We start from the raw sequence: 26486 nt of genomic DNA on the forward strand, positions 1-26486 counted from the left end.
TCAAGTCTGCCTTGGTTGCTTCTGTATCCTCAGCACTCAGTAAGGGCTCAGCCCAGAGGATACTCCCAGAAGATGCCTGGACTGACCAGGGTCAGGGCTGGGGCCAGAGCTTAGTGTGTAACTAGGACCAGGCTCAGTGTGTGATCAGAATCAGGGCCAAGTCTGTCACCAGGATCAGGGCTAAGTCAGTCACCAGGATCAATGCTCCATGTGTAACTGGGGTCAGGACATAGTGCAGGACCAGGATCAGGGTTCAGGGTCAAGGCTCAATGTGCAACTGCAGTCAGGACACAGTGTGGGGTGAAGGTTGGGGCTCAGCTAGGACCAGAGTAGAGGCTGTGTCCAGGTTAAGACTGTAACACAAGACAAAATACACATGGCCATACGAGGCCACCGTCAGCCGTGCTGGGTATCTTTATTTATTGAGCTTTATTTTTTGTAGAAGCAAGGTCTTGCTATGTTGTCCAGGCTGGTCTCGAACTCCTGGCCTCAAGTGATCTTCCTGCCTCAGCCTCCCAAAGTGCTGTGATTACAGGCATGAGCCACTATGCCCAGCCCATGGTGGGTATTTTTAATGGACAAGAACCCAGAATGAAGATCTACAGAGGCTTCTTGGAGGTGGTGGGACTGAGGTCACCTGGTTTTGCAGGATGGAAGGCCAGCTTTCCCGGGGTGGAACCATCAGAGTGGAGGCCCCGCCCAGAACCAACAGCAGCACCATGGGCACCCACAGAGTGGGGAGCCTGGAGGGAGGCCAAGCATGCACAGAAGGCAGCTGGACATGTGGCTACACCTCAGGTTCTTTCATAGACAAGAGTTACTGACACACTGCTGGCTCCACAGGAAAACGCAAAACGAGGAAAAGGCCCCTCTCCCTGCTCTCAGGGACACTGTAGTCTTGACTCTCGGCTGTGCTGGAGCTTCCCCAGAAGCTGCTGGGACCAGCATGCCTCCCACTTAGGCCAGTCGGCCAGCATCTTGCTCCTGGGACAGGCTTTGGGCCATGGGAGGCAGGCAGAGGCCGCAGAGGAAGAGGCTGGAGGCCCCAGACCAGCCAAGGCCCGGGCTGGTCCCACCTCCCGCTCCTGCTCACTCCCGACGGCTGCCCAGGCTGGGGGGCTGCAGACTGTGCCCTGCCGCACAGGGACTGGAGATGGGGCAGCCCCACCAAGGGATCTCCAAAGAGTCAAAGGAGGTAATGGAGGAAGAAGGATCTGAAGACGCAGGGAGGTGCCCGGACCCCCGCAGGGAGGCTGGAAGCAGCGGCACCCGCCAGGCCCGAGAAGCAGGCTCCAACTCCTGTGCTCGTCAGCAGCCGCATTGCTGCCTGCTTTGTTATTTTATGCTGATATAAAAAAAATATTTTGCAAGAAAAATCTACAGGTACAAAATGTCATCCCAGCCCCATACAGTACCAAGTAATATATAGGCATATATATATATATATATCTTTATGTATTTATAACATAGAAAATTGGAGATAAATTATTCCAGGCTTATGGGATGTGGTTGCCTGGGCCAGAATGACGTAGGGCACAGGAGCCCTGCCCTCCGAGCGTACACGCCCACGAAGGCGACAGGGGCTTTCAGGAGTCATGCCAGATCACACTTGGGACCTTTTTAGGGCCTGGCCGAACCAGCCTTTCCAGAGCTCCGGTGAGCAGGGGGCCCCTAAGTGCATCTTCCCCACCTCCCCCTCCCCCAGGGGCGCTGGGCTGCGGACTTCACGGCCACTGCCGCAGGGGCTGGAGCCTCCAACAGCATCATCCCTGAGTAGACCTGGTCCACTGGGCCCCACAGGTCGGCTCTCTGCAGCCTTTCCCTGCAGGTCACCACACTCCACAGACAACGGCAAGGACGCAGCATCACAGGTAGACAGCCCACATCCTCTCATCCTCTGGTCTCCTGGACTCGAGTTGTCCCGGCGCCCTGGAGACCCAGTCACTGCCACCTCTCCCCTGCCTGGACTCAGCAGGGGAACGACCGGAGGCCCCACTCCTGCCCTTTGGCTCTGCCAGCACCCCCGAGCAGCCCTATATCTCCTCCTCCACCTTCAAGATCATCCCTGAGAAGACCTCGAGCCCCGAGTGGGCGCCCTGGGGGCCGTCCTGGGAGCCTCCAGCAGGCCCCTGGGCCACTCCACTGGCAAGACCACCGTCCTGGAGTGAGAGTGAGGCTTCCCGGGTGGGGCGTGCTTCCACCAGCCTCTCGAGGGTCCGGTTGAGGGCCTCCACGCCATCGGCCAGACGCTGGCTCTGCTCGGCCAGCCGCTGCAGCAGCAGGTTCTGCTGGGCCATGAGTGTGCTCTGCTGCTGGGCCCAGGAGGAGAGCAGGGCACCCTGCTGCCGGTGGGAGTCCAGCAGCCGCTGCTCAAATGCGGACGTTTCAGATGCTGCCACCGGGGTCCTCCTGGAGGGCAAGGGAGGTGCTGGCGCCAAAGAGGGCGGGGAAGGCTGGAAGGCCCCCATGAGTGTGGTTGCTGGTGGGGTGGAGGCTGGGGAAGCAGGTGGGGAGGGTGAGGAGGTGGGTGCGTGGAAGACTCCTCGTAAGTCCAGGGGGTCAGGTTCAGGCGGGTTGGGCCCTTCCAGGGTCCGCAGGGGCAGCCACAAGCAGCTGGGGGTCTCATCCTCCTCATCAGCTAACAGAGGGAGACAGGGAAATATCAGCCTGCATGTCCAAAACCCAGTGATCTGGGGAGTGAGTGAGGTGCAGGGACAGTGTCCATGTGAGGCCTCTGCGCCTGGAGCTGTTTGGGTCTCATGATGCTCTGTCTGCAGTGGGTGTTGCACCGGTTTGAGAGATGAGGAAACAGACCCAGAGAGGTGGGCACATTTACTCTAGTAGTGCTGGGACTGAAGCCACAGCCTATCCAAGTGCAGAGCCTGCATGCCCACTCATCACAGCACCACCTGTATTCATCCTCCCACCGACTCCCCTGTGCTCCGTCCGCTCGTCCGCCTGCCCTCTGGTCTACCCGCCATCCTGCTACCCACGTGTCTATTCCTCCACATAGACACGCCCACCTCATCCACTCATCTATCTGTCCACCTGTCTGTTCATCACTGTCCAGCCATCCCCTTCCAACCTCCTCTTCCTTCTATTCATCCATCCATCTGTCTACTCACCCATCTACAGACAGCATGGATACTCACATTTATCCATGCTGTCCATCCACCCAGCCACCCACCCATCTACACCTTCCTCCTTCCATCTACCCATCCACACGCCCGTCTACACCTTCCTCCTTCCACCCAGCCACCCGCCCATCTACACCTTCCTCCTTCCATCTACCCATCCACCCGCCCACCTACACCTTCCTCCTTCCATCTACCCAGCCACCTGCCCGTCTACACCTTCCTCTTTCCATCCACCCGCCCATCTACACCTTCCTCCTTCCATCCACCACCCGCCCATCTACGCCTTCCTCCTTCCATCCACCCTACCACCCACCCATCTACATCTTCCTTCTTCCATCCATCCATCCACCCGCCCATCTACACCTTCCTCCTTCCATCCACCCACCCGTCTACACCTTCCTCCTTCCATCCACCCACCTGTCTATACCTTCCTCCTTCCATCTACCTGCCCGTCTACACCTTGATCCTTCCATCCAGCTACCCACCTGTCTACACCTTCCTTCTTCCATCCACCCACCCGTCTACACCTTCCTCCTTCCATCCACCCGCCTGTCTACACCTTCCTCCTTCCATCCACCCGCCTGTCTACACCTTCCTCCTTCCATCCACCCGCCTGTCTATACCTTCCTCCTTCCATCTACCTGCCCATCTACACCTTGATCCTTCCATCCAGCTACCCACCCGTCTACACCTTCCTCCTTCCATCCACCCTACCACCCACCCGTCTACACCTTCCTCCTTCCATCCATCCATCCATCCACCCACCCGTCTACACCTTCCTCCTTCCATCCACCCGCCTGTCTACACCTTCCTCCTTCCATCTACCTGCCCGTCTACACCTTGATCCTTCCATCCAGCTACCCACCCGTCTACACCTTCCTCCTTCCATCCACCCTACCACCCACCTGTCTACACCTTCCTCCTTCCATCCATCCATCCACCCACCCGTCTACACCTTCCTCCTTCCATCCACCCGCCTGTCTACACCTTCCTCCTTCCATCTACCTGCCCGTCTACACCTTGATCCTTCCATCCAGCTACCCACCCGTCTACATCTTCCTCCTTCCATCCACCCTACCACCCACCCGTCTACACCTTCCTCCTTCCATCCACCCTACCACCCACCCGTCTACACCTTCCTCCTTCCATCCATCCATCCACCCGCCCATCTACACCTTCCTCCTTCCAGCCACCCACCCGTCTACACCTTCCTCCTTCCATCTACCTGCCTGTCTACACCTTGATCCTTCCATCCAGCTACCCACCTGTCTACATCTTCTTCCTTCCATCCACCCGCCTGTCTACACCTTCCTCCTTCCATCCATCCATCCACCCGCCCATCTACACGTTCCTCCTTCCATCCACCCACCCGTCTACATCTTCCTCCTTCCATCCACCTGCCCGTCTACACCTTCCTCCTTCCATCCATCCACCCACCCGTCTACACCTTCCTCCTTCCATCTGCCTGCCTGTCTACACTTTCCTCCTTCCATCCACCTGCCCGTCTACACCTTCCTCCTTCCATCCATCCACCCACCCGTCTACACCTTCCTCCTTCCATCTGCCTGCCTGTCTACACTTTCCTCCTTCCATCCACCCACCCGTCTACACCTTCCTCCTTCCATCTGCCTGCCTGTCTACACTTTCCTCCTTCCATCCACCTGCCTGTCTACACCTTCCTCCTTCCATCCACCTGCCTGTCTACACCTTCCTCCTTCCATCCATCCACACATGCATCCATTCTTCCAATCATGCTTCTAGCCATGCCCTTGTCCATCAGGCACCCATCCACTTAAGTGAATGTCCCCAAGAAGACAAGGGGGTCAAGCTTCCGTAGGGCAATAGGGAGAGAGGCCTGAACCTGAGACACAGCAGACGTGGGCTCCAAGGCCAGCTCTGCTTGGTCTCAATACTGTGTGACCCTAGAAAACACCTTTTCTTCTGCAGGCCTCAAATTCCCGGTCTGCAAATTAAAGGCCTGGCTTCACAGTCTCCAGGTTTGGGATCTCTGACCCTTCCAGTTCCCTGGGTGTGGAGAATGGGTGAATAAATGTCCCTCCCTGACACACCGTGGGGAGACCCCTCACAAGTGGGAGCAGGACATTCTATGCAGAGGTGACTTCACAGACGCCTGGTCCCTCCTGACACACCGTGGGGAGGGCCCCTCGAAGGCAGGAGCAGGACATTCTATGCAGAGGCAACTTCACAGACACCTCATCCCTCCCTGATAATCCCTGGTGGGCCCCCTCAGGGGCAGGAGCAGGACAGCCTATGCAGAGGTGACTTCACGGCAGAGGTGACTTCACGGCCGCCTCCTGGGCCTGAACCCTGCCCACCTCCTCTGCAGTGTGTGTGGGGGGGTGCCTGCTCTGCCAGGACTGAGCCCACAGGCTCACTGGGAACGCGGCATGGCGTCCATGGCACAGGTGGCTGGCCCAGTTGCCACCGCCCTCCTTTCCTCCTCCTCCTTCTCCTCCTCCTCCTCACTGTCCATCGTCCTCCTGCCGTCCCAGGCATCAGCGCTGCTTCTGACCAGGTGATCCCAGGCTGCTCAGGAGGGGTCATCTTGCTGGCTGGCTGCTTTCCTCTTCAAACAAGGCCCTCTGCGTGGTGTGGCCCTGAGTTTCCAACGAGTCCGCCTTGCCCGTCACCAGAGCCTCCACCTTCTGCCTCCTGGAGGCCTCCGGGCCTAGCTGCCCTCAGCGGCTAGAGGTGGCGGGCCAAGGGCCGAGGCCAAACAGCCCAGAGCTGGCGCCAGGAGACCCAGCCCCAGCCCTGACTCTGACCCCATCCTGCAGATGACCTTGGCACAGCCTCTCCCAGGTCTTGTCTCCCGGCCTGGCGTTCACCAGCTGTCAACAGGGGCCAATCCTTGGTGACCCCGACCTTCTGAGTCTGATGGCCCCGACAGAAACGGGGAGACCCAAAGTGGGCTCAGCCTCCCCGTTACCACACACTCCCCTGGTGGCGGTGCCCGGGCTGGGTCCTGCTGGGGAAGCTCAAGGTGGCCCTGGCCTTTCCCTCATTCTCCACCCAGTCAGGCCCCTGCGTGGTTCCAGCTGCGGCCCCCTTTTCCTCTTGCACCCGAGGCAACTGAGGACCCTCTGCAGGCACAGCCATGATATCCCAGCATCCTGGGGATGTGGCTCCTCTCTCGTCACACCTGCGTATGATGTCCTGGGCTCGTCTGGCTACTCCCGGACCCCGGCCTCACACCCACTGCACCATCTCGTCTGCCAGTACTGCCCCTGCTCCGCCGTCAAGCGTGTGTGCTCTCCTGGCCCCAGGTGGCCCAGGGGCTTCTTCTGCGCTCCCACGGTGGCCCATGCCACCCTCATCTTGCTGGACTTAATGTCCAGCCTGCCTGGCCCCTGGGACTCCTTGACGAACAGGCTCTGGTCATCTCTGCCTGTCAGGGCCAGTGGGGAGCACCAGGCCACAATGAGGACAGAGACGGTGAGGGGAGGCCTCCATCTCGCTGGACCACAGTCTCCAGCCAGCCTGACCTGTCAGGTCCTCCTGTGGTGACCACAAGTCAGCAACAAGGCCCAGCGAGTGGCTGGTCCTCAAGGCAGCTCCAAGTCCCACTTCAAAAAAATAAAGGCCTGAGCTTTCTTGTTCCCTCTGAGCCACTGACCTGCCCCAACCACAGAGTCCCCTCCACAGTCCCCCGCCTCAGGAGGGACACCGAGCCGCATATCAGCATCTGGCACGGGAGATGGAGTGGGAAGGCCCCAAGGGCCCTCCCCTCGGCTGCGCCCGGGATCCATGGGAGAGGGTGGAGTGGCGCACACAAGACAGGAGACGGTGCAGACCGCTGTGGACACCACGCAGACCACTGCTGCTGCAACCCCGCCACTCCCAGGGCCCCCAGGGCATGGGCAGCAGACTGGTTCAGAGGAGGCCTGTGGGCATGCCCCTCCCAGGCACAGGGCAGGGCCTGGGCCCCTCCAGACAGACGGAGGGAGGGTTGGAGGATAGGGGACGGAGGCCGGGCCGGCCGGGCACTGTGGCCCTCACACGGACTTACTTGGTGCCGGCTGGCTCCAGCCAGGAGCTGGCGGGCTGCCTCCGCATGCGAGGATGCAGCCTCAAGGCTGGCTTCAATACTATCTGCAAATCAAGACAACAGAAGGCAATTACAGATGGACGCCCAGCCGCCCCCGCCCTGAGGACACCCCCCAAAGGCAAGCCCAGGGGAGCCTGAGCCCAGGGCCTCCAGAGGAGTGGAGGCTGCAGGGATGGGCGCTGGGCTGCCAGACGTGCCGAGGGCTCCGCGTGGTGTGGGCAGTGGGCAGCAATGACATTAGAACAGAGGCCTGGAGGGGGCCCAGGGAAGGGGACTCCTCAGTGCCCACACCGGGTGCGGCAGGAAGAGTCCACTCAGGAAAGGGTGGGAGGGGCAGGCGGAGGTCAGGGCTGGGGTCAAGTCCTGCTCTGTCATGACCTTGCCTGGGCCAGCCCCTCCAGTCCGTGGCCACAGCCCCCTCTGAAGGGGCAAAGCCCCTGCCTTAACATCTGTGGAGTTGCGACGTGGCTGATGGAAACCAGGTCTGCAAGCACAGGGCTCTGGTTTGCCCCACGCGCTGGCCTCGACTCAGCACAGGGAGCTGATCAGAAAGTTGTGCCATCATGCAGGGATCACGGGAGACGCTACCTGGGCAAAGCCGGGCTCAGTGGCTGCAGCAGTGCTGCTCGGGGCAGCCACATCAGCAAGGCCCACGGGAGACACCAGACCAGGGCCTGGGCAGCCCCAGAGATCCGGAAGATTCCATGCCGCCCCGCCAGCACCAAAATGGCAGTACCAGGTGCTACATGCACCTAAGCCGTCCTCACCCCACAAGGGATGCGGGGCTGGCTGTGGGCTCGCAGCAGTGAAGGCGTCACCCCCAGCAGGAGCAGGGCCTGAACGCAGGTGCTCAACCTGGGCGGTCCCTGGTGCTCAGCATTCTCTTCCACCCAAGGGAAGGACACATGCCACCTGGGCACCAGGAGCGCAGGCACAGCCTGGGTCCGCAACAGAGCCACATGCAAACACACGCATGGGCAAGGCTTCTTCCCGGAGGGAGGTTCCTTGCAAGGCCTGCCTCCAATCAGGCAACTGGATAAGAGCTTGGGAGGCAGGAACATCTCAACAAACTGTACCTGCAGTGCCTACCCGGGCACGGGCCTGAGCTGACTTGAGCCTTAGAGGTCTTAAGGCCTGGGATAGAGAGGCCATTACAACCACAGGGACTACTGCCAGGCACAGCATCACCTCCGGCCTGGCAGGACTGGCTCTGAGGGAGGAGGTCCTCAGAAAGACAAGGCCACTCCCCACCGTCCCAGCAGGGACTCCCTACTCTCATCAGGGAACTGTGGCCCCATCTCTGCAAGCCCCCTGGGCAGGAGGTGGAACCCATGAGCCCGGCCTTCAGAAGCCCCCACCCAGGCCTCACACGGATCCTTGAACCCTTGGTCACCAGCTCCACCCCACCCTTGTCCCCAGCCCAGGGCCCTAGTGGAGCCGCAGGCACTCGCAGACACACCCTGATCGCCACATCTGGGGGCTCCTGCCCCAGCCAGGGAGGGGAGAGCCAGGCTCCTGCACAAGGAGCCAAAGCCCAGAGAGGGCGGGTATGGGTGACGGCCTCGGCCACTCCTGGAGCAAAGCACTCCTTTGCTCACTTGCAGACAGCCCCACTGAGCTCGGCTCTCTATGTCCTGCCACATTAGGGTCACGACCCTCTCAGCCAACGGAGGAGGAGAGGGAAGGAAGATGGGGCCAGAGGTGTGACAGATCCCCCTACAACTGCCACCCAGGAGGGACCAGCCTGCCAGGGAGGAGGCGCTAGCCTGGGCCCGCGCAATGCCCCACTCACGTGCAAAGGAGCCACCTTACACCTGCAGTGGTAACAGCCTGGCCTCGCTTCCGTTGCTGAGAGGTGAATGTGGACAGTGGAGAGCATTTGCCCGCAGAGACAGGAAGGCCATGGTGGTCTGGGCTAACACAGGTGGTGCTGGACAGGCCACGTGCCCTGGCTGGACACTTTCTCTGCCCCGTGACCACACGCAGCCTCAGCCAAGCCCTGGACCCCACCCTTGGACTCAGCCGGTGCCCAATTCTGCTCTACACCGAGCCCTGGCCCCGGGGACTCTGATCGTAGCATGTGACCTGGAGGCCCACTCTCAGAATGGGGACTGACGTCCTGCTGCTCCAGGGCTGCATGCACGGGCCACAGACCCAGGGCGGTCCCAGGGGCATTCTTAGCCAGCATGGCACTGCCCACATTCAAGACACGTCACACAACCACTGCCCAGCTCCGCAGCCAGCAACATCTCCCTCAGCGCCCAGGCTGCCAGGTGGGCACGCCACGTCCTGCCCCGTGGCGGTGCACAGAGATGCACAAGGGGAGGGGGGGCTGCTCCTGGTGCTGTGTGGGCCCGTGTTGCTTGTGGGGTGAGGACAGGTTCGGTGCGTGGGCCCTGTGGTACTGAGTGACACACCAATACCTCATCAGCCATCAGCCCTGGACCCAGTGGCTTTGCTAGGTCTTGGAGACCCCGGTCTGTGGGGTCAGCCCTGCAGAGCCACAGGCCCTGGGCACCTGCCCCTCCCAAAACAGGGGGTGCTCCATGGGGGCCCCTTGCAGATCCCGACTCCAGGAGTCCAAGGGATACCCAAGCACTAGGCCAGAGGCCTCCAGGGGCCAAAGAGAGCAGCCTTTGGGACTGCCCTCCCCAGACACTCACAGAGCAGCACACACACCTCAAAGGAAACTGCCTGCCCAGTGGCCTCAGGGCACAGGGACCCCTGTGGGAGACCCCCCCGCACTGGGTCAAATCGCTGCCCCCAGCCCCACAGCCGTGATCAGCCCTGCAGGCCTGGCCCTGCCCAAACCCCAGGCGGTGCCACTGCAGAGCGGAAAGCATGGCCGGCTCAGGGCACCTAGGCCTGCAGCTGGGATGCCCCCACCCTGTCCTCAGGCTTGGCAGCCACTTCCCTACTCCCTGCCTCAGTGCCCACGAGGGGAGGTCCGGCCCTGTCCCAAGCACTCTCCCTCGGGAATTCAACACGTCAGTTGCTGTCAGCAGCAGGGCAGGCCACTCGGAGCAGCTCACAGGCACCAAAGACTCCCGTGATGCAGGTGAGCCCAGCGGCCTGTGGACCTGGAGTGGCTGATCCACCAGGGGTCACAGAAGTCAAGGCTGGGTCTCAGTCTAGGGCAGGGAACCACAGGGTGAGCAAACCTGAGTTCCTGCAGCCTCCAGGGCTGCAGAAAAGGACCAAGCACCTGGGCCACACCAGTGCCACCCCCGCCAGGCCCTTCCTTCTCAGCCCCACATGTCCACCCTTGCCATGAAGCACCCCCAAATCAGGTCTGCCTCTGCCCATAGAACCCTGGGCTGCAAGAACCTGCCCTGCAGGAGACAATGCGGCCTCCCTGGGGGGTGGATCCGGCCACCCCAGGCCTTCACAGGCCTGAGAGGACCCAGGTCCTCCTCCAGCCCCACCCCACCAGGAGGCCCAGTGACCAGGCCCATCCCCCAAGCCCCATCACAAGGACCAGTGACCAGGCCCATCCCCCAAGCCCCATCACAAGGCCCAGTGCCCGGGCCCATCGCCCAAGGCCCACAGCCCAGGCCCCTTGTCCAAGGCCAGCCACTGGGTCTACATGCGTCTCCCAACCAGCCCGGCCCACTCTGCCCATGGGTCCCAGCCTCATGCACCGCTGTGAGCAGCAGCAGCTGAGTACGCCCCAGTGCTCCAAGTTCTGCCATGGCCGCCACTGGGGGCGTTTGAGGCCAGCCCCTGCCTGTCTTGTGGGGCTGAGTCCTTCTGTCCACTCTGTGGCCCTCAAGAAGGAGCTGGTCCTGCTTCCGGGGCTTCGTCCCCAAAGTCCTTCCGGCAGCTCCCAGCAAGGGGAGGGTCCAGCGGGGCTCTGCTTCAAAGGCTGGGCCACCATATGCAGAGGATGGCGAAGGAGGTCCTGGCGCGGTATCTTGAGGAGGAGAGGAGGTGCGGTGGGAGGAGGCACGGAGGCAGCAGGAGGAGGCACGGAGCCAGCGTCACCCTTGGAGCTAGGGGCAGCTACGGGCTGCAGACGAGGCCCGACTGGACAGAAACGCCTGGCTTCTGGTGGTCCCTGGAGTGGGCCCGTGGGCTCGGAAGGGGGCACAGCGTGCCTGACAGGCTGAGAGTCACCAGATAGCACCGCACGTGGGGCTTCCAAGTGGGCCCAGAGGGAAGGGCCTGAGGAAGGAGGGGAGGCCACTGCAGGCCAGAGTGAGGCACAGTGTTGGGTGGGGAAGAGTCAAGCTGGGGCCCAGGCTCCTCCCTGGCTCTGCCCAAACTCCTCAACTGTGACCAATGAATGGACAGGTCACCTCCTGCTCCCTGGGAGCTACAGCAAGGGCCAGCTGGCTGGAGGGGCATATGGGCTGAGGCTCCTCCCGCCTGCTGGCTGGCCTTGTCTTCTCATGGTAGCTGTACCCTGGGGCTCTGGGGCTGGGGGAGAGCGGAGGGAAGCCCTCCTTCTTCCCAGACACCCGTCTTCAGACTCTGGGGCCAGCCGGGCCCTGCTGCCCTGCATGGGAAAGTAGGGCCTGCTCCCTGCTGGGACCCACTGGTTTGGAAGACCTGGCTGCCTAAGGACAGCTGTGCTCACCGCCGGGCTGCATTTGGAAGGGGAGGGCCGCCTGTGGAGAGGAAGGCCAGGCCGGGGCCCGGGGCCAAACAGGACTCCTGGCCACACGACATCAGGCGGGAATGGCAGAGGCCAAGATGGGGGCCTTGGAGGGCACCCTGGGCTGCACCCGCTGCTGCTGCGCATTGGGGAGCTCTGCCCTCGTCTCTGCCCCTCACCAGGCACTGGTCCCAGCAGCCACCTTGTGACCGTCTCCCCATGGTAGCGCTCACCTCTCTACAGTGACGTGGAACTAGGCCCCAGCATCCCATCTGGACACCTGGTGGGCATGGCTTGAAGTGGTGTCTACGGTCGAGCCCCTTGGCAGCACAATGCTTGGCAACGCCGGGAGGACCCTGAGCTGGGACCCCAGGCGTGAACTGCAGCCCTTCCACTCCCGAGACAGGCACAACCCTCCCTGGCCCCGACCCTTGGTTTTCCCACCTAAAAGAAGAGATGGGCCAGGAGGGTGGCGGGCCATCTCCATGGGCCTCTGGGTCTCCCTCGGAGGGTCTCCCGCTTGGGAGCTGGCGCAGAAGGCTCAGCCCACTTGCCGGCCCTGCTTGCCCCAGGGCAAGGTGGTCCTGGGGGACAGGTTGTGGGGAAGGCCCACTTACTTGGCAGGGGCTCCGTGGCCTGGCCCTCGCCTTGAGGACCGTGGGCGGAAAAGGTCTCTGCCACCACGCGCTCCACAGGCGTGAGGAGGCCGGGGGCGGGGCCGCCCTCTGCCAGCTTCTTGCGCACAGCGCCTCGCAGGTCCCGCCACTTGTGCTTGAGGTCACCCAGGTCGCGGCGGCAGTAGCCCAGCGCGTTCACTGCCTGCAGGATACGGTTCCACACGCGGTGCTTTCTGGCAGGTGTGCCCCGCAGCGCCCCGAACAGCAGCGGGTAGTGGCGCCTCACCCTCTGCACCAGCACCTCCGTCTCCTGGGGGCTGAAGTTGGGCTTGCGTGTCTTGGTGCGGGAGTGGGGGCCCGGCCGCAGGGGTGTGGAGCCCGGCCCGACACCTGGCAGCAGGGCCACCACGGCCGGCTCAGGACTGCAGCTCTGCCGGCACACAGCTTTGCTGCTGCTGGACCCTGGAAAGGCACCAGAGGCTGAGCAGCGGGCAGAGACCCTGGGGAGAGTAGCCAGGTTCGGGGTCACAGGTCATCACAGGCCCTGCATCTGTGCACAGTGGCCAGGCCTCGCGTCGGCACCCAGCATAGGCAGCCTGCATCCACTGTACTGGGGCCCTTCTGTCTCAGCTACGCTCTAGGCCTCCTGCCTGTCCACCCGACAGGTGCCCTCTGCCCTCCCTGGGGCCCTGACCACGTGTGGTGGGTCAGCCCTGGTTTGTCCCCCTCCCCACGACGGCTCCCTTCCTTGAACTGCTGGCATGAGTGCCCCTCGTGATCAGTCCTTCACTGGGACTGATCAATCCGCCACTGGGACTGGGTGGGCACCTGGAGTGGACAAAGCGCTCCACACACTCAGCACATCCCAGCCCGCGACAGCTGGCCAGGGGCAGAAATGGCTACAGCCACCTCTGGAAGCTGATAGTGGGGAGAAGGCAGGAGGACAGGGAGACAGGAGGGGTCCTGGGGAAAGGAGGTGGTAAGGGAGTGATAGGGCAGCCCAGCAGGCCCTGTATGCTGCCACAGAGCAGCTGGAGGGGGCCACAGAGCAGCTGGAAGCCCAGGCTCCGAGGGGATTGAGAGGCGAGCCTGGCCCAGCCCCGCCCCAGGGAGCAGAGGGTGCTTGAGCCTGTCACTCTTCTCCTTGGGACACAGCACAGCTCCCGGGAAGAGGACGCCAGCCGCCTCAGGTCTCTGGACACACTGCCAGTTGTCAGAGCAGGAGGGACCAGGAGGCTGTTCTCAGCACAGGCCCCAAGGTGAGGCCACAGCTTGGCCAGGGCACGGAGGGAGAGTGGGTGGGAGGGGCGGGGCCCGAGAGTCCTGGTGGGCAGCTGAGTGCTTTAACCAAAGGCCTGTGGGCACCAGGGGCAGCCTGGCTCTTCCTCAACTGAGGAAAAGAGCCACCCAGCCAGAGCCAGGAGCCCCTGCCCCACCGGCCTGGGAGCCAGGGCTCCTGGCAGCAGCAGGTATGGACAGGGCGGGATGAATGGGTCAGAGCCCTTGAGTGGGAGCGGGGAAGACACCAAAACACAGCAGGGATGGGGTCCCTATGGGAGGGGAGCAAGGTCAGCATCCCCTCAAAAGCCCCCTGCAAACCTGGAGCCCCACCATGGTTGGGGGCTGCACAGGCAGGCCAGGGCCGCTGTGTGACTACAGTGGGAAGAGGACATGAGGGACTCTGGCTCTCCACAGCAGAGGAGGCCAGAGCACATGGAGTCAGAACTGGACGCAGTCACCCCGGGGTTAGGGTCAGGGTTAAGGGGACCCAGAGCTTTTAGACCTCATGGTGAGGACCTCTCTAGGGAGGTCCATGGGCAACCCCATGGAGACAGAGGAAGGGCTGTGGCCCAGGGTGGGGGGGCAACCAAGGCAGGTGGGGGCACTGGGGAGTCGGCGGGCCTGGGCGGGGTCACCGGGCACTGTGACCTCTGTCGCATCTGTCTGGGAAGGCCCCTCCCTTGCCCTGGGTGAGGGTTTCCTGAACGGAGCCTCCAGCCTCCCTGGCTCCACGCTCAGCCCCTTCATCCCCACCTCTCGCCTGTCAGGTCCTCGGCTGGCTGCCTCCAGCGGCAAAGGGTGGGGCTTCTCCCGGACACTCAGAGGCAAGGCACAAGACTGTGGGCCTCCCACTTCCCGCCCCCACATAGAGCCTGGCACTAAGGTAGGGCCTGACTCTGGGGACCAAGGCATCCCTGCTGCTTCACTTCCTTTTCCAGAGGAATGCAGGGCTGAGAGCCCACGGTGCTGGCTGGGAGGTGTCCTGGCTTTCGGTGCAGCCCCTCTTCTTGTGGATGCAGGGAGTTCAGGACACCACGCCCTGGCCAGGCCTGCACGTTTCCATGCCGCTCTCCCCACATCCCCTCAAGCACGGGCATATCCATAGCAGAACCAGAGCTCCAGCCTCCCCATCTCTGCAACCTAACAACCCTATCCACCCCAGAACAGCCTCACTGTGGGGAGTCTCTGGACAGAGGCCCAGGATGAAGGCGTGAAGGCCAGTATCTGTCAATGAGCGGAGCAGGGGCCAGCATCTGTCAGTGATCAGGGTGGGGCCAGCGTCTGTCAATGAGCAGAGGCGGGGCCCATGTCTATCAAAGAGCGGAGCGGGGGGCCAGTGTCTGTCAATGAGCAGAGCAGAGGTGGGGCCAGTGTCTGTCAATGAGCAGAGTGGGGGCCAGTGTCTGTCAATGAGCGGAGGCGGGGCCAGTGTCTGTCAGTGAGCAAAGTGGGGGCCAGTGTCTGTCAGTGAGCGGAGGCGGGGCCAGTGTCTGTCAATGAGCAGAGGGGAGGCCAGTGTCTGTTAATGAGCGGAGGTGGGGCCAGTGTCTATCAATGAGCGGAGGAGAGGCCACTGTCTGTCAATGAGCAGAGGCGGGGCCAGTGTCTTTCAATGAGCAGAGGCGGGGCCAGTGTCTTTCAATGAGCAGAGGCAGGGTCAATGTCTACCAATGAGCAGAGACAGGCCACTGTCTGTCATTGAGCAGAGGCAGGGTCAATGTCTACCAATGAGCAGAGACAGGCCACTGTCTGTCAATGAGCAGAGGCAGGGTCAATGTCTGTCAATGATCAGAGGCGGGGCCAGTGTCTTTCAATGAGCAGAGGCAGGGTTAGTGTCTGTCAACGAGCAGAGGCAGGGACAGTGTCAATGAACAGAGGCGGGGCCAGTGTCTGTCAGTGAGGGGAGCAGGGACCAGGGTCTGTCAATGAGCAGGGTGGGGGCCAGTGTCTGTCGATGAGCAGGGTGAAGGCCAGTGTCTATCAATGAGCGGGTACCAGTGTCTGCCAATAAGCAGAGGCGGGGCCAGTGTCTGTCAATGAGCAGAGTGGGGGCCAGCGTCTGTCAATGAGCAGAGTGGGGGCCAGGGTCTGTCAATGAGCAGAGGCGGGGCCAGTGTCTGTCAAAGAGCGGAGCGGGGGCCAGTGTCTGTCAGTGAGCAGAGTGGGGGCCAGCGTCTGTCAATGAGCAGAGTGGGGGCCAGGGTCTGTCAATGAGCAGAGGCGGGGCCAGTGTCTGTCAAAGAGCGGAGCGGGGGCCAGTGTCTGTCAGTGAGCAAAGGGGAGGCCAGTGTCTGTCAATGAGCGGAGCAGGGACTAGTGGCAACGAGCGGAGCAGGACTGAAGGAAGACAGGGCAGGAGGGGAGGGAGCAGATGCTCAGACCCGGACCCCAACCTGGGCCTGGATCCTCTCAGAGGCTGCTCCACCCACCCTTAGGTGAAGGGGTGAGGGCTGGGGGCTGGCAGGCAGGCCCTCAGGGCAGCAGGCGGCCCGAGGCTGGGGCAAGTACCCACCGACAGCTTCTCCTTGCTCTGACACCATGGAGGCCAAGTCCTTGATGATCTGATTCACATCCAGCAAGTTGCTCTGTGGAAACAACACAGAGCCACATCAGGAGCAGGGCTGTGGGGCAGACACCAAGGGCACCTGAAAGTTCCCATGGAGCCTAGGGCGGGCCCGGGCGACACCTGCAGAATCAGGAACCAGAGAACAGCTGGGGACCAGCTGGTCTGTCCACTTCCTGTGAGAGAAGGCATGACTGGGTCCAGAAAGGGCCAGGGGTGAGCCCAGGGTCACCCCAAAAGTCAAAGACAGGGCAGGGATCTAAGTGCTCCATCTCCTGACTCTGAGGCCAAACCCCAACCTCTCCAGGTGTCCTAGGGGCTGTGAGCTGCTTCCCTGGGTACAGAAGTCCCAGCGTCTGTCCCCGGGATTTGCAGTCTAGTGAAGGACAGCATCCCCAGCACTGTAAAGGCCTCACTGCAGGAGAGCAGAGAATGTCTAGCGCAGATACACCATCCCCACTTGCCTGGGGGCTCCTGGACAGAAGGGGCTACCTTTCCCTCTCTGTGTAACAGCACTGAGCATGGGCCAGCACACAGGCACTGCTCAGCAAATCCTAAAGAAGTGGGATAGATGGACGAATGGGTTCAGAGGAGTGGACAAAAGGGTGGATGGGTAGATGGAAGGATGATGGACAGATGTGTGAATAGGTGGGTGGACAAATGGAATGGTGGATGAGTGGGTGGATGGATGAATAGATGGGTGAGTGGATGGGTGGATGGATGGGTAGGTGGATGGATGGATGGGTAGGTGGATAGGTGGTTGGACAGATGGGTGGGTAGATGGATGGGTGGGTGGATAGATGTATAGATGGGTGAATGGATGGGTGGGTGGATGAATGGATGGGTGGGTGGGTGAATGGATGGGTGGGTGGGTGGGTGGATGGATGGATGGATAGATGGGTGGGTAGACGGATGGGTAGATGGATGGGTGGGTGGGTGGGGTGGGTGGACGGATGGATGGGTGCATGGCTGGGTAGATGGATGAATAGATGGGTGAGTGGATGGGTGGATGGATGGGTAGGTGGATGGATGGATGGGTAGGTGGATAGGTGGTTGGACAGATGGGTGGGTAGATGGATGGGTGGGTGGATAGATGTATAGATGGGTGAATGGATGGGTGGGTGGATGAATGGATGGGTGGGTGGGTGAATGGATGGGTGGGTGAGTGGGTGGATGGATGGATGGATAGATGGGTGGGTAGACGGATGGGTAGATGGATGGGTGGGTGGATGGATGGATGGGTGCATGGCTGGGTAGATGGGTGGATAGGTGGGTGGGTGGGGAGATGATGGATGGATGGATGAGGGATAAATGGATGATGGGATAGATGAGTGGGTGAATGGATGGAAGAGTGAATGGAAGATATGTGGACGGATGATGGACAGGTGGGTGGGTGGGTTGGTCAATGAGCAGCTAGGTGAATGGTTGCTCCAGTGCTATCCAAGGACTGAGTGGCTCCATGAAGCTAGTGAACAGAGTAAGGAACAGAAACGTGGGCCAGGAGGACTTCGGGTACCCCTCCATCCCGGTATACTGTGCTGGCCTCTTCCATCTTCCATACTGTCTACCTTTACCCTAACTCCTTTTGCCCAGTAAAGTGGCCCTGATGATCCTAAGGGATGTGGCCACGCCACTCTCAGAGCACACACCTGGGCTGTGCTTCAGGCAGGGCACATACCATCCCCTTCACACCTGGCACCCACCCAGGGGCATCCTAGCACCCATCTAACAGAGCAGGGAGTAGGGGCTCAAGTGGTCCCATGACCTCTAGGGCCTCTCAGAAAGGGGAAGAGTTGAGACTCAGACCCCTGCCCACCAGATGCCCACTCCTTCCCTGACTGCCACGCTGCACCTAGGACGGCTCCTCCGTTGGCCAGATGCATGGCCCTGGGCAAGCCTGGTCACCTCAAGCCAGGTTTGCTCACTTATCACCCGAACAAAACCAACCCTCCTCACATTGCACCTGGCACATGGCTGGGTTCCAGCCAAGTCCAGGGGAAGCTCCTTCAGGCCTGCCGTGACCCCTGCCCTGGCACACCCGTCCAGTCAGCAGCTCATTCCAGAGCTGGGACTGATTTCCATGAGGGTCACTTCACCCCACTGCAAAATGTTACAAGGGAATTCATTTTCTCTTTAGGAGTATTCTGGGAAATGAAGCAATTAGCATGACCTTAAACTGACACGTAGTATCAACTGCAATTCAATTATCAGGCTTAAATGTGATACAGAGGCAGGCAGTCCCTCTGCAGGAACTGGGCAGTGGCTGGGAAGGTAGCGAGAAGGTGGGGCCCAGGGGTCAAGGCTTCGGTGTGCGTCTCTGGCATGGCAATGGGGGCAACAGCGAATGAAAGGATGCGTGTGGGTTGGCCCGGGCCGGTTTCTGGTCTCCTCGTCACCACCACCTTCTGCCGGAGTGAGGTCACGGGCTCTGGAGACCAAGCTTAGGCTCCATCCTACAACGGGGACATCAAGGTCATGAAGCATTGCTCAGCCAGGTGGGTCCCCACCTCCACAGGCTTCCCAGTTATAGACCTGACCCCGTCAGAAGCCAGGCATGACCTCGCCACCACCAACTTCGACCCTGGCCACTGGGCATACCCAGGCCTGGTGCCCTGGTGCACCCTGAGCCTGGTCTTGGTGGCTCATGGCCTCAGGGACTTGCAGGGGCCTTCCCAAGGGCTTCACAGGCAGACGCATCTCCCCACGCGGAGTGTGACTCACCCATTATTGCCCCATTTGACAGGGAAGACAGAAACTGAGTCACTGAGAGGGTTAGTGACTGCCCAATGACACACAGCTGGAAAATGCTGGAATCCGGATCCAACCCACATTTAGGCAGACTCCAACCCAGGTCACTACCACAACCAACGCTGGGTGGCACCCAAGGCCACCCTCCAGGATGTGGAACCCAGGACCCCGGCCAGATCTCAGGGACAGTGGGCCACCCTCCAGGTCGTGGAACCCAGGATCCCGGCCAGATCTCGGGGATGGTGGGCCTCCCTTCAGGACGTCCCATGCCGCAGCCACCGGCACGGGGTGGGCCTCGCGTGTGTGGACCAATCAATCTGCTTCCCATCAGCAGGCGCAGAGAAAGGCCACACTGGCATGATGCTGCTGTGTCCCTGGGGGGAAGCATGGCTCCGAGCCCCTGCCCAGCCTGTGGGGATGTAGCTTTGGTGAGAGATGCCAGGGAGGGGTGTGGCTGGGCAAGGCGAGTCCAGTGCCTTTGAGGGGCTTGGGATGCCCAGCTGCTGGGGCAGGGTGGAAGAGGGGCAGCTGCGAGTCCCTGAGGCTCGGCCTCAGTGTTCCAGGCACGCCTCTGTGCACACACAGCCACTGCACTGGGCGTTCCCTGCTGACAACAGAGTCAACTTCCATAACCCCGAAAGCGCGGGCTGGGACATGGTGTTCCCAAGACAGGCAGACCCTGTGGCGCCCACAGGGCACAGATGGCCTTCGTTCTAGGTTTTGGGGGAGGCCCCCAGAGGCAGTGGCCGAGGTGATTTTCCATCTCATCGCCGACACTCACTGCCGCTGCCGGGCTTCACAGAGGGCTTGCTCCTCCAGGGCCCCGGGGCCTCCTGGGCAGAAGGGTTTTGTAGTCAGTGCTGGTGCTGAGGACGGCTCACAGGAGCCGGCACTGGTGGAGCCCCCTGCTATCCCTGCCAACCTTACCAGCAACACGTCAGGCCCGCAGACAGAGGAGCTGGTGGGGGGTGGGCACGCGTTCTCTGGGCTAGGGCTGCTGCCGGGGCTCCTGCCCACTCATTGCTGGACTCAGCAGAGAAGCAGCAGGAACAGTGATAACTGCCCATTGGGATGAGCTAAGACACAGAATGTTAATTTGCACCACAGCCGGCACAGGGGACACACAGACTCCAAGCCTTCAGTGCAGTGGGTGTGCCTCCTGTGAGAGGGGACCATGGCTCCTGGCACCACAGCTTCAAGAGGCTGGGCCGGCAAGGCTGGCAGGGCCTCAGGGCTGCATGCCGAGAGGTTCCCACTCCCTGACCTCTTACGAGCAAACGCAGCATTTGTGCGAAGCCTGCTCTTCCTCATTTTAGGCACCCCTCTCTTTAAGACGCCTGGCACTCAAACATTGGCCTGGTCCCACTTCCCTGCAGACGGGTGAGCTGCCAGCCGGCCCAGCCCACTCGGAGGCACCCCCTGCCGAGGCGCTCACTGATGAGTGAACATCGTTCACCTCGAACAAAGCGGGAAGCAAAGCCTGAACAGCAGCTCCAGCTCCAGGCAAGCAGCCACAGTTAAGAAACCCCTGACCCTTGTTTTCTGGAAAATGGCTCACCACAGAGAACCACTTCCCACAGGCCCTGGGCAGGGCCAGCTGGACCCAGTCCTTGGGGAGCACTCTCTGTATAGAAGGGAAAGGACGCTGAACTCGGACAGTGAGCCTGGGGCCCCTCCCTGCTCCCCAACCTGAGGCTGGAGGCCACAGCCCCACGACCCCTCCTGGCGACTGAGCTGGGGATCTCACGGAACCAACTGAGAGGGCTGCTCAGGGCACAGGCAGCCCCAGAAACCCAGGTCCTGCCACATCAGCCACACGAGCTGCGGGCTACGTACACACCACCGTGCACACCCCATCTCAGGACGGGGCAGGGTGCACCCTGGCCCTGAGGCCTGCCCTAGAGGCCCCGGATGTGAAGGGATGGGCCACATCTACCGGGCAACCCCAAGCCCTCTGCAGAGGAGCCTCCTGGAGGGAGCAGGGAGCCTGAGGCACTGCCTGCCTTTGTGTCTCCTCCTCCATCATCGGAGGCTGCCGGGACTTCCTGGGGATTCTCCTTCGTCCTGGCCCAGTGCTGGTCTCAGAACGAACAGAGGAATAAAGAGCTGAACACAGCCTGTGGCTGCGAGAGCCGGGCAGGCGCAGTGGGGCTGGGACCTGCAGCTGGGCCTGTCGCTGACGGTGCAGGCAGATCCCAAGGATGGGCTCAGAGAGGGCCCCACCGCAAGAGCCAGAGGAGGGCCTATCAGGCATGCAGCTGGCATGGGTGGGCCCCCCCAGGCACTGTGGGCCCTGGGCCCTGTGCACCTGGGCAGGCCTCGGCTCCTGAGGAGGAAGCTTGGGGCAGGCACAGCTCCACTCCCAGGCATACCTGGGGGACTTGCCAGAGATCTGGGCTCCCCCACAGGCCTAGGTGGGAGCCTAGTTCCAGGCAGAAGCCCAGTCCTCAGTCCTGGGGTGACAGAGAGGCCAAGGCCAGGCCTGAGAAGGGTGGGGCCTGCACGAGGGGCTGGGACTGCCCCGATGGAGCCCTCCAGGGCAGCAGCAGTCCTGGTGCTGTTCTCGGGGGACAGGCAGGCTATGCCCTGGCACGGCAGCCAGAGAGCGGGAGAGCGGGGGAGAGACCCAGAACTTGGCAGATGGTTAAATCATGCAATTATTTGTCAGACTGCTTCTAAAACCAGAACTCATTAAAAGCTCTCCTGGAATTTTCTTTCTCTTCTTTCAGTGGCACGGTGGAAAAAGCCCCTTGCACGAGACATAATAAAACCTTGGTGTGTGTGTGCCTGTGTGTTCCCTTCACTTTCCAGAATGAGAAGTCAAAACACCGCTGCATTTTTCTCTATCACACCATCTCTTCTTATAATTAGGATCCTGGCAACCATCCACCTACAAAGACGACTATTCCAGTTAATGGAGCCACCAAATCGTATGCGTTTATTTGTCCACTCACCCATTTATAGCTAAAGATCAGCCAGGTCAGGCACCTTCAGGCTGTGCAATGCCAGCCACAGGGCAGGTCTGCTGGGCTCTGCCTGGGGCCTTGGAGCCCTGCCTGGGCCATCTCCACATCCCATCCTCCGCCCTCCCAGGCCTGCCAGGTAGCCATGGCAACAGAGCAGCTGGCGTATTCTGAGCTCTGTACCTGGGTCAGGTGATGCCCGCTCAGGAGCTCCAGCAGGTGAGATGGGCTTGGCGAGGGAAACCCAGTGCAGACACAGAGGGGCAGGTAGGCAGAGCTGGCGGGGAGCAGACACCAGCTCTGGACCAGTGCCCCGGTGAGCCTGCTGCTGCACGCTGGCAGTGGACCGAAGGGCATGCGTCTGTTCCCTCCAACCTCTCCAGCCCAGGGAGATGAATCGCTGCCTGCCACACACTGCTCAGGACTGGTGTCCTCAGTTGGGGATTAAGTCACTGGCTCCTGGGGCGCTGGCTCTTTCCATGCCTGGCTCTGGACCTGCGGGTGGCCTTGGAGACAAATCCCACCATCCTCATCTCAGAAAGGCCAGGGAGAGTCAGCTCGCGAGCATCGCGGTGAGGATGGCCTTGTGCTGGAGTAGGGCACCTGGGCTCGAATCCCAGCCCCACGGCATGTGAGCTGTGTGACCCTGGGCAAGCAATGGGCCTGCTCCAAGCCACTGTCATCTCTGACAAAATCTGAACGTAGGAGTGTTCACTCTCACAGAGCTCTGGTGTGGGCTGAGACGCATATAAATAATGTCGGCAGGGCCCTGTCATTAAACACAGAGCCTCCACGGAGTCCCAGGATACAAACACACTCACCCAGTCCCCGACCCAGCCCTCCTCCACCCACCCCACCCAGCACCGCCACCCACCCATTTGTTCATTCAGCAGCCACTGGGTGCCAGGCAGCGTCAGGCCGGTGAGCTGCTGCGAACACAGACGTGACCGCAACAGGCAACGCCGCTGCGAACACAGACGTGACCGCAACAGGCAACGCCGCTGCCTCCACGGGCTTACGTTCGAGTGGCGAGAGATGAATCCTTACAAGAGAACCCAACAGTGTGTGGGGCGAGCGCGGGAGCGGCGGGGGTTAGAGGGCACCCCTGGAGTCAGGGCCTGCAGGTGAAGAGGAGCCAGCTGCTCAGGCGTCGGGCGTAGGGTGCTCTGGGCCTCGGACAACAGGAACCAAGAGCAGGGGTGGCTGGGCCTGCCCAGGGAACTGTGAGATGTGGGGTGAGGAGTGAGGGAGAGGACAGTCCATTGGGAGTACGGGGTCAGCTGCCTCTCCCTCGGACGGTCACAGCAACGCACGCCACCCCCGCCCCCCTCCACCTGCTTCAAGCAGAATGTGATAGAAGGGACGCAGTAGAGTTTCTGAGGCTCGGCTTCCTTCTGGCTCTGCCGGGGTCCTGGCAGCATCCTCCAGGGCCCAGCCTCCATGCCGGGAGGAAACCAGGCCGTGGGAGAGGCCAAGCGTGGAGCTCCGGCCCAGAGCCCAGCCCGCGTCCCAGCCAGTAGCCAGAACACCAACACGAGACAGGGGCAGCCGAGCCTTCCCGAGAGTCTCCACCCTTGGCTGTCCGAGCTAGTGGACAGGGAAAGCAGTCTCAGCTTTGCCCTGTTGGATGTTCTGACCCACAGAACCCACAAGCTTCCCCCGCGGAAGAGAGGTGAGGGCCGGAGAGGAATGGCGGAGTGCCGAGAACCAGTGGTGGGCAGTCAGGGGCGGCACCCTTTTTCATGGGAGCTTTTGAAGATGGGCATGACTGCAATGTGCTTGCTGATGGGCAGAATCGGAAGAGGGAGACGGGAGGGCCCAAGATCGGCGTGTGGAGGCAGTGGGGGGGCGGGGCATGGCCAGGGCGGGAGCCACAGGCTAGCTGTGGTGCAAGCAGCTCACCCAGGGCCCCGGGAGTGGAGGCCGGCCAGGCCCCAGGAGGCTGTGGAGGCGCTCTTCTAAGGGCTTGTTTCTCCGTGGAATGAGAAGCAAGGTCAAGGTCAACGTCACCAGTGGGGTGAGGACAGGAAAAGAGAGCACACATGAAACAAACCACGGGAAGACTGTTGCAGGCCCCCAGGACGCCACCTAAGCCCCAAAGCGCATTGAGCATGGAGCCCTACTCCTGGCTGCACCAGACCCACCAAGGGCCTTTCAGAGCCCCAAAGAGCCAGTTCCCAGCCCTATCCCAGACCAACGTGGGCAGAACCCATTTCGCCAGGTGCCCCACCAGTGTGGATCCACAGCCCCGCACCACCACAGAAGCACACCCCTGTCAGTCGGGCTCTTCACGGGGTGGCAAGCTCCACCTCCCCCACACTCTGCACACAGCACGTGGAGGGTCACCTGTCAGACCACGGCTCGCCTTTCCTGCCCCAGAAGCCCCAGGACCCCACATGAAGAAATCCCGGGACTCCGGCACTTCCTAGTCTTGAGTGCTTTCCTTCCTCAGGAGTCCCCAAGAAAACGCAAACCCCTCCCTTGAGCAGCCGCACCGCAGGCCAGCGGCAGCATCTGCTGCTCTTCTCAGTGGCACCGACACCCCAGCTGGCAGCAGTGCAAGGCTAACCCCTTAGCGGACAGTGAGCTGCTGAGCCAACAGCAAAGCCCAGGGTTCACCTCCTCACCCCAGAGCTTGGCCGCATTCCCGAGGCAGAGGGCCGGGACGCTTGAAGGAGGGAGGGGCAGGTGGAGAGCCCCAGTGCAGCAGGAGGGTGGGTGTGGGGCACGTGGACAGCCACGGCCACACCTCCTGGCCCAAGTTCCTCCCAGGCCTGAGTTCTCACCAGGCAGTTACACTCCACCGTGGCACTTTCACCCTGAGGCCAGCACATTGTGCCCATTTTACAGATAAGTAAACCACGCTCCAGGAGAGACCTGCCCAGGGTCACGTGGCCCAGTGGTATGGCTGTGCCTGAGCCTGGGATCCTGGACCAGCACCTACTTCTCCTTGGCTAGAAGACGCCTGAGGCCTGCCGGCTCCCCTCCCCAGGGGACAAGGGAGCTTCCTGGAGACCTGGCTGTCATCCCTCCCACCAGCCTGGCAGCCAGACAGCTCTAGCCACCTCGGATCGAGGGTCATCTCCTGCTAACTGGGTGCTATTGGTGTTCAGACGCCACCTGTTGGCTCTGCCCTGGAGCATCTGCCCACACACTGCGGGGATGCATTTCAGCCCCACGGGGCCCTCAGCAAGCAGGAAATGGGGCTGCAGTGGGGGCAGCAAGCAGGAAGTGGGGCTGCAGTGGGGGCAGCAAGCAGGAAGTGGGGCTGCAGTGGGGGCAGGAGAGGAGTGGCCACACTGGCCCAGCCTTGGCACTAAGCTTCCCCTGGCCACCACGGCCACCCTATTCTTCATCTTGGCCAAATAAAAAAGGTTACCTAGGCTCCACCTGGAGGGGCAGGGACAGGGGCAGGGGCAGCCCACCCAGGGGGCAATGAGGAGAGGGAGTAAGGGAGCCCAAGGCGAGGAGGAAAGAGCAAGCTGCTACAGGGTCTGCAGAGGGCCGGGACCCCCTGGGGACCTCAGAGGATGCAGAGTGGCCAGAGGGAAGGTGGAGGGTGGTGTGAGGAAGGGCACTGGAGGTGAGAAGCAGCAAAGGCCAACAGGGTGCCCAGGGCCCCTGGGAGAATCGAAGGGCATGAGTTTGCAGGGACGAGGCAGGGATCAATCACCTCACTAACACCTGGGGCAACAGCAAGGGCCCAAACACCAGGCTGAGGGCTATCCTTTGTCCTTCATGCCCTCACCCACAGCGACACACGGACTGGTTTGCAAAGCACTTTGCAGTCACTACCTCAAGGGCCTTCTCATTCCCAACCACCTGGCAGGAGTCGGAGACCAGGGCTCAGAGAGTGGCCTGGGAGGCACTGGGCACAGTTCTGGCCTGGGCTCCTGGCGGCAGCTGGCGGCCTTGCTGTGTGGCCATGGGCACCCTGCCTCCTCTGGGAGTCCCGCAGCTCAGTGCAGAGGGTGGAGGCAGCTGTCCTGGAAGCCAGCTCTCTCCCAGCCAAGGCCAAGAGGAGGTGGGGCCGGTCAGCAGGGTCCATACAGGGCCGGCACAGCTGCGGGTGCTCGGAGGGCCTGGCTGGACAGGCAGTCAGCTGAGGGTCAGCAGACAGCCCTACGGAGGAGCTGCTGCTGCGGGGACGGGCAGTGGCTCCTGGACACGACCTAATTGGATGCTCAGACACCGCCTCACCCACACCGGGGCTCACACTGCTGCTCAGACACAATTAAAGCTCACACTCCCGGTGATGAGATGGGAATGGCCTCTCCATCTTCTCCCCCATCCAGACAGGGCCGCTGGCCAGGGGGCTGCCAGCCGCCAGCACTCGCCTCCGCGGCACCTGGATACCCAACACCCGGAGTCCTGGGAGGCTCGGGGCTCCAGCCCGGGACCAGCAGCAGGGTCTACCCAAGGCTGGAAGGCCAGAGACAGGATACCTCAGCTCAGGCAGGGAGAGGAGCCCCAGGGAGGCGAGTGAGTACACAGTGGAGACAGACAACGCC

At 61.7% G+C, this 26486-nt stretch overlaps 1 protein-coding gene across 16 annotated transcripts in view; it reads right to left on the reverse strand.

Annotated features, from left to right (window-relative positions):
* Positions 1-396: 396 nt before the first annotated feature.
* The window catches only part of TSNARE1 (t-SNARE domain containing 1), a 136138-nt gene continuing 110048 nt past the window's right edge, over positions 397-26486 (reverse strand). For 11 of the 16 annotated variants that reach the window (XM_063643611.1, XM_063643607.1, XM_063643605.1 and 8 more), the window contains 4 exons: positions 16214-16286; positions 12421-12882; positions 7168-7250; positions 397-2638 (listed from right to left, as the gene is read on the reverse strand). In XM_063643611.1, the coding sequence (XP_063499681.1) occupies positions 2060-2638; positions 7168-7250; positions 12421-12882; positions 16214-16286 (1197 nt within the window). In that variant the 3' untranslated portion in view covers positions 397-2059. The remainder of the gene's footprint in view (positions 2639-7167; positions 7251-12420; positions 12883-16213; positions 16287-26486) is intronic. The other 5 variants (XM_063643599.1, XM_063643613.1, XM_063643608.1 and 2 more) reach the window with 2 other exon arrangements.

Source organism: Symphalangus syndactylus, chromosome 7 (assembly GCF_028878055.3).
Source record: "Symphalangus syndactylus isolate Jambi chromosome 7, NHGRI_mSymSyn1-v2.1_pri, whole genome shotgun sequence".
NCBI classification, from domain to species: domain Eukaryota; kingdom Metazoa; phylum Chordata; class Mammalia; order Primates; family Hylobatidae; genus Symphalangus; species Symphalangus syndactylus.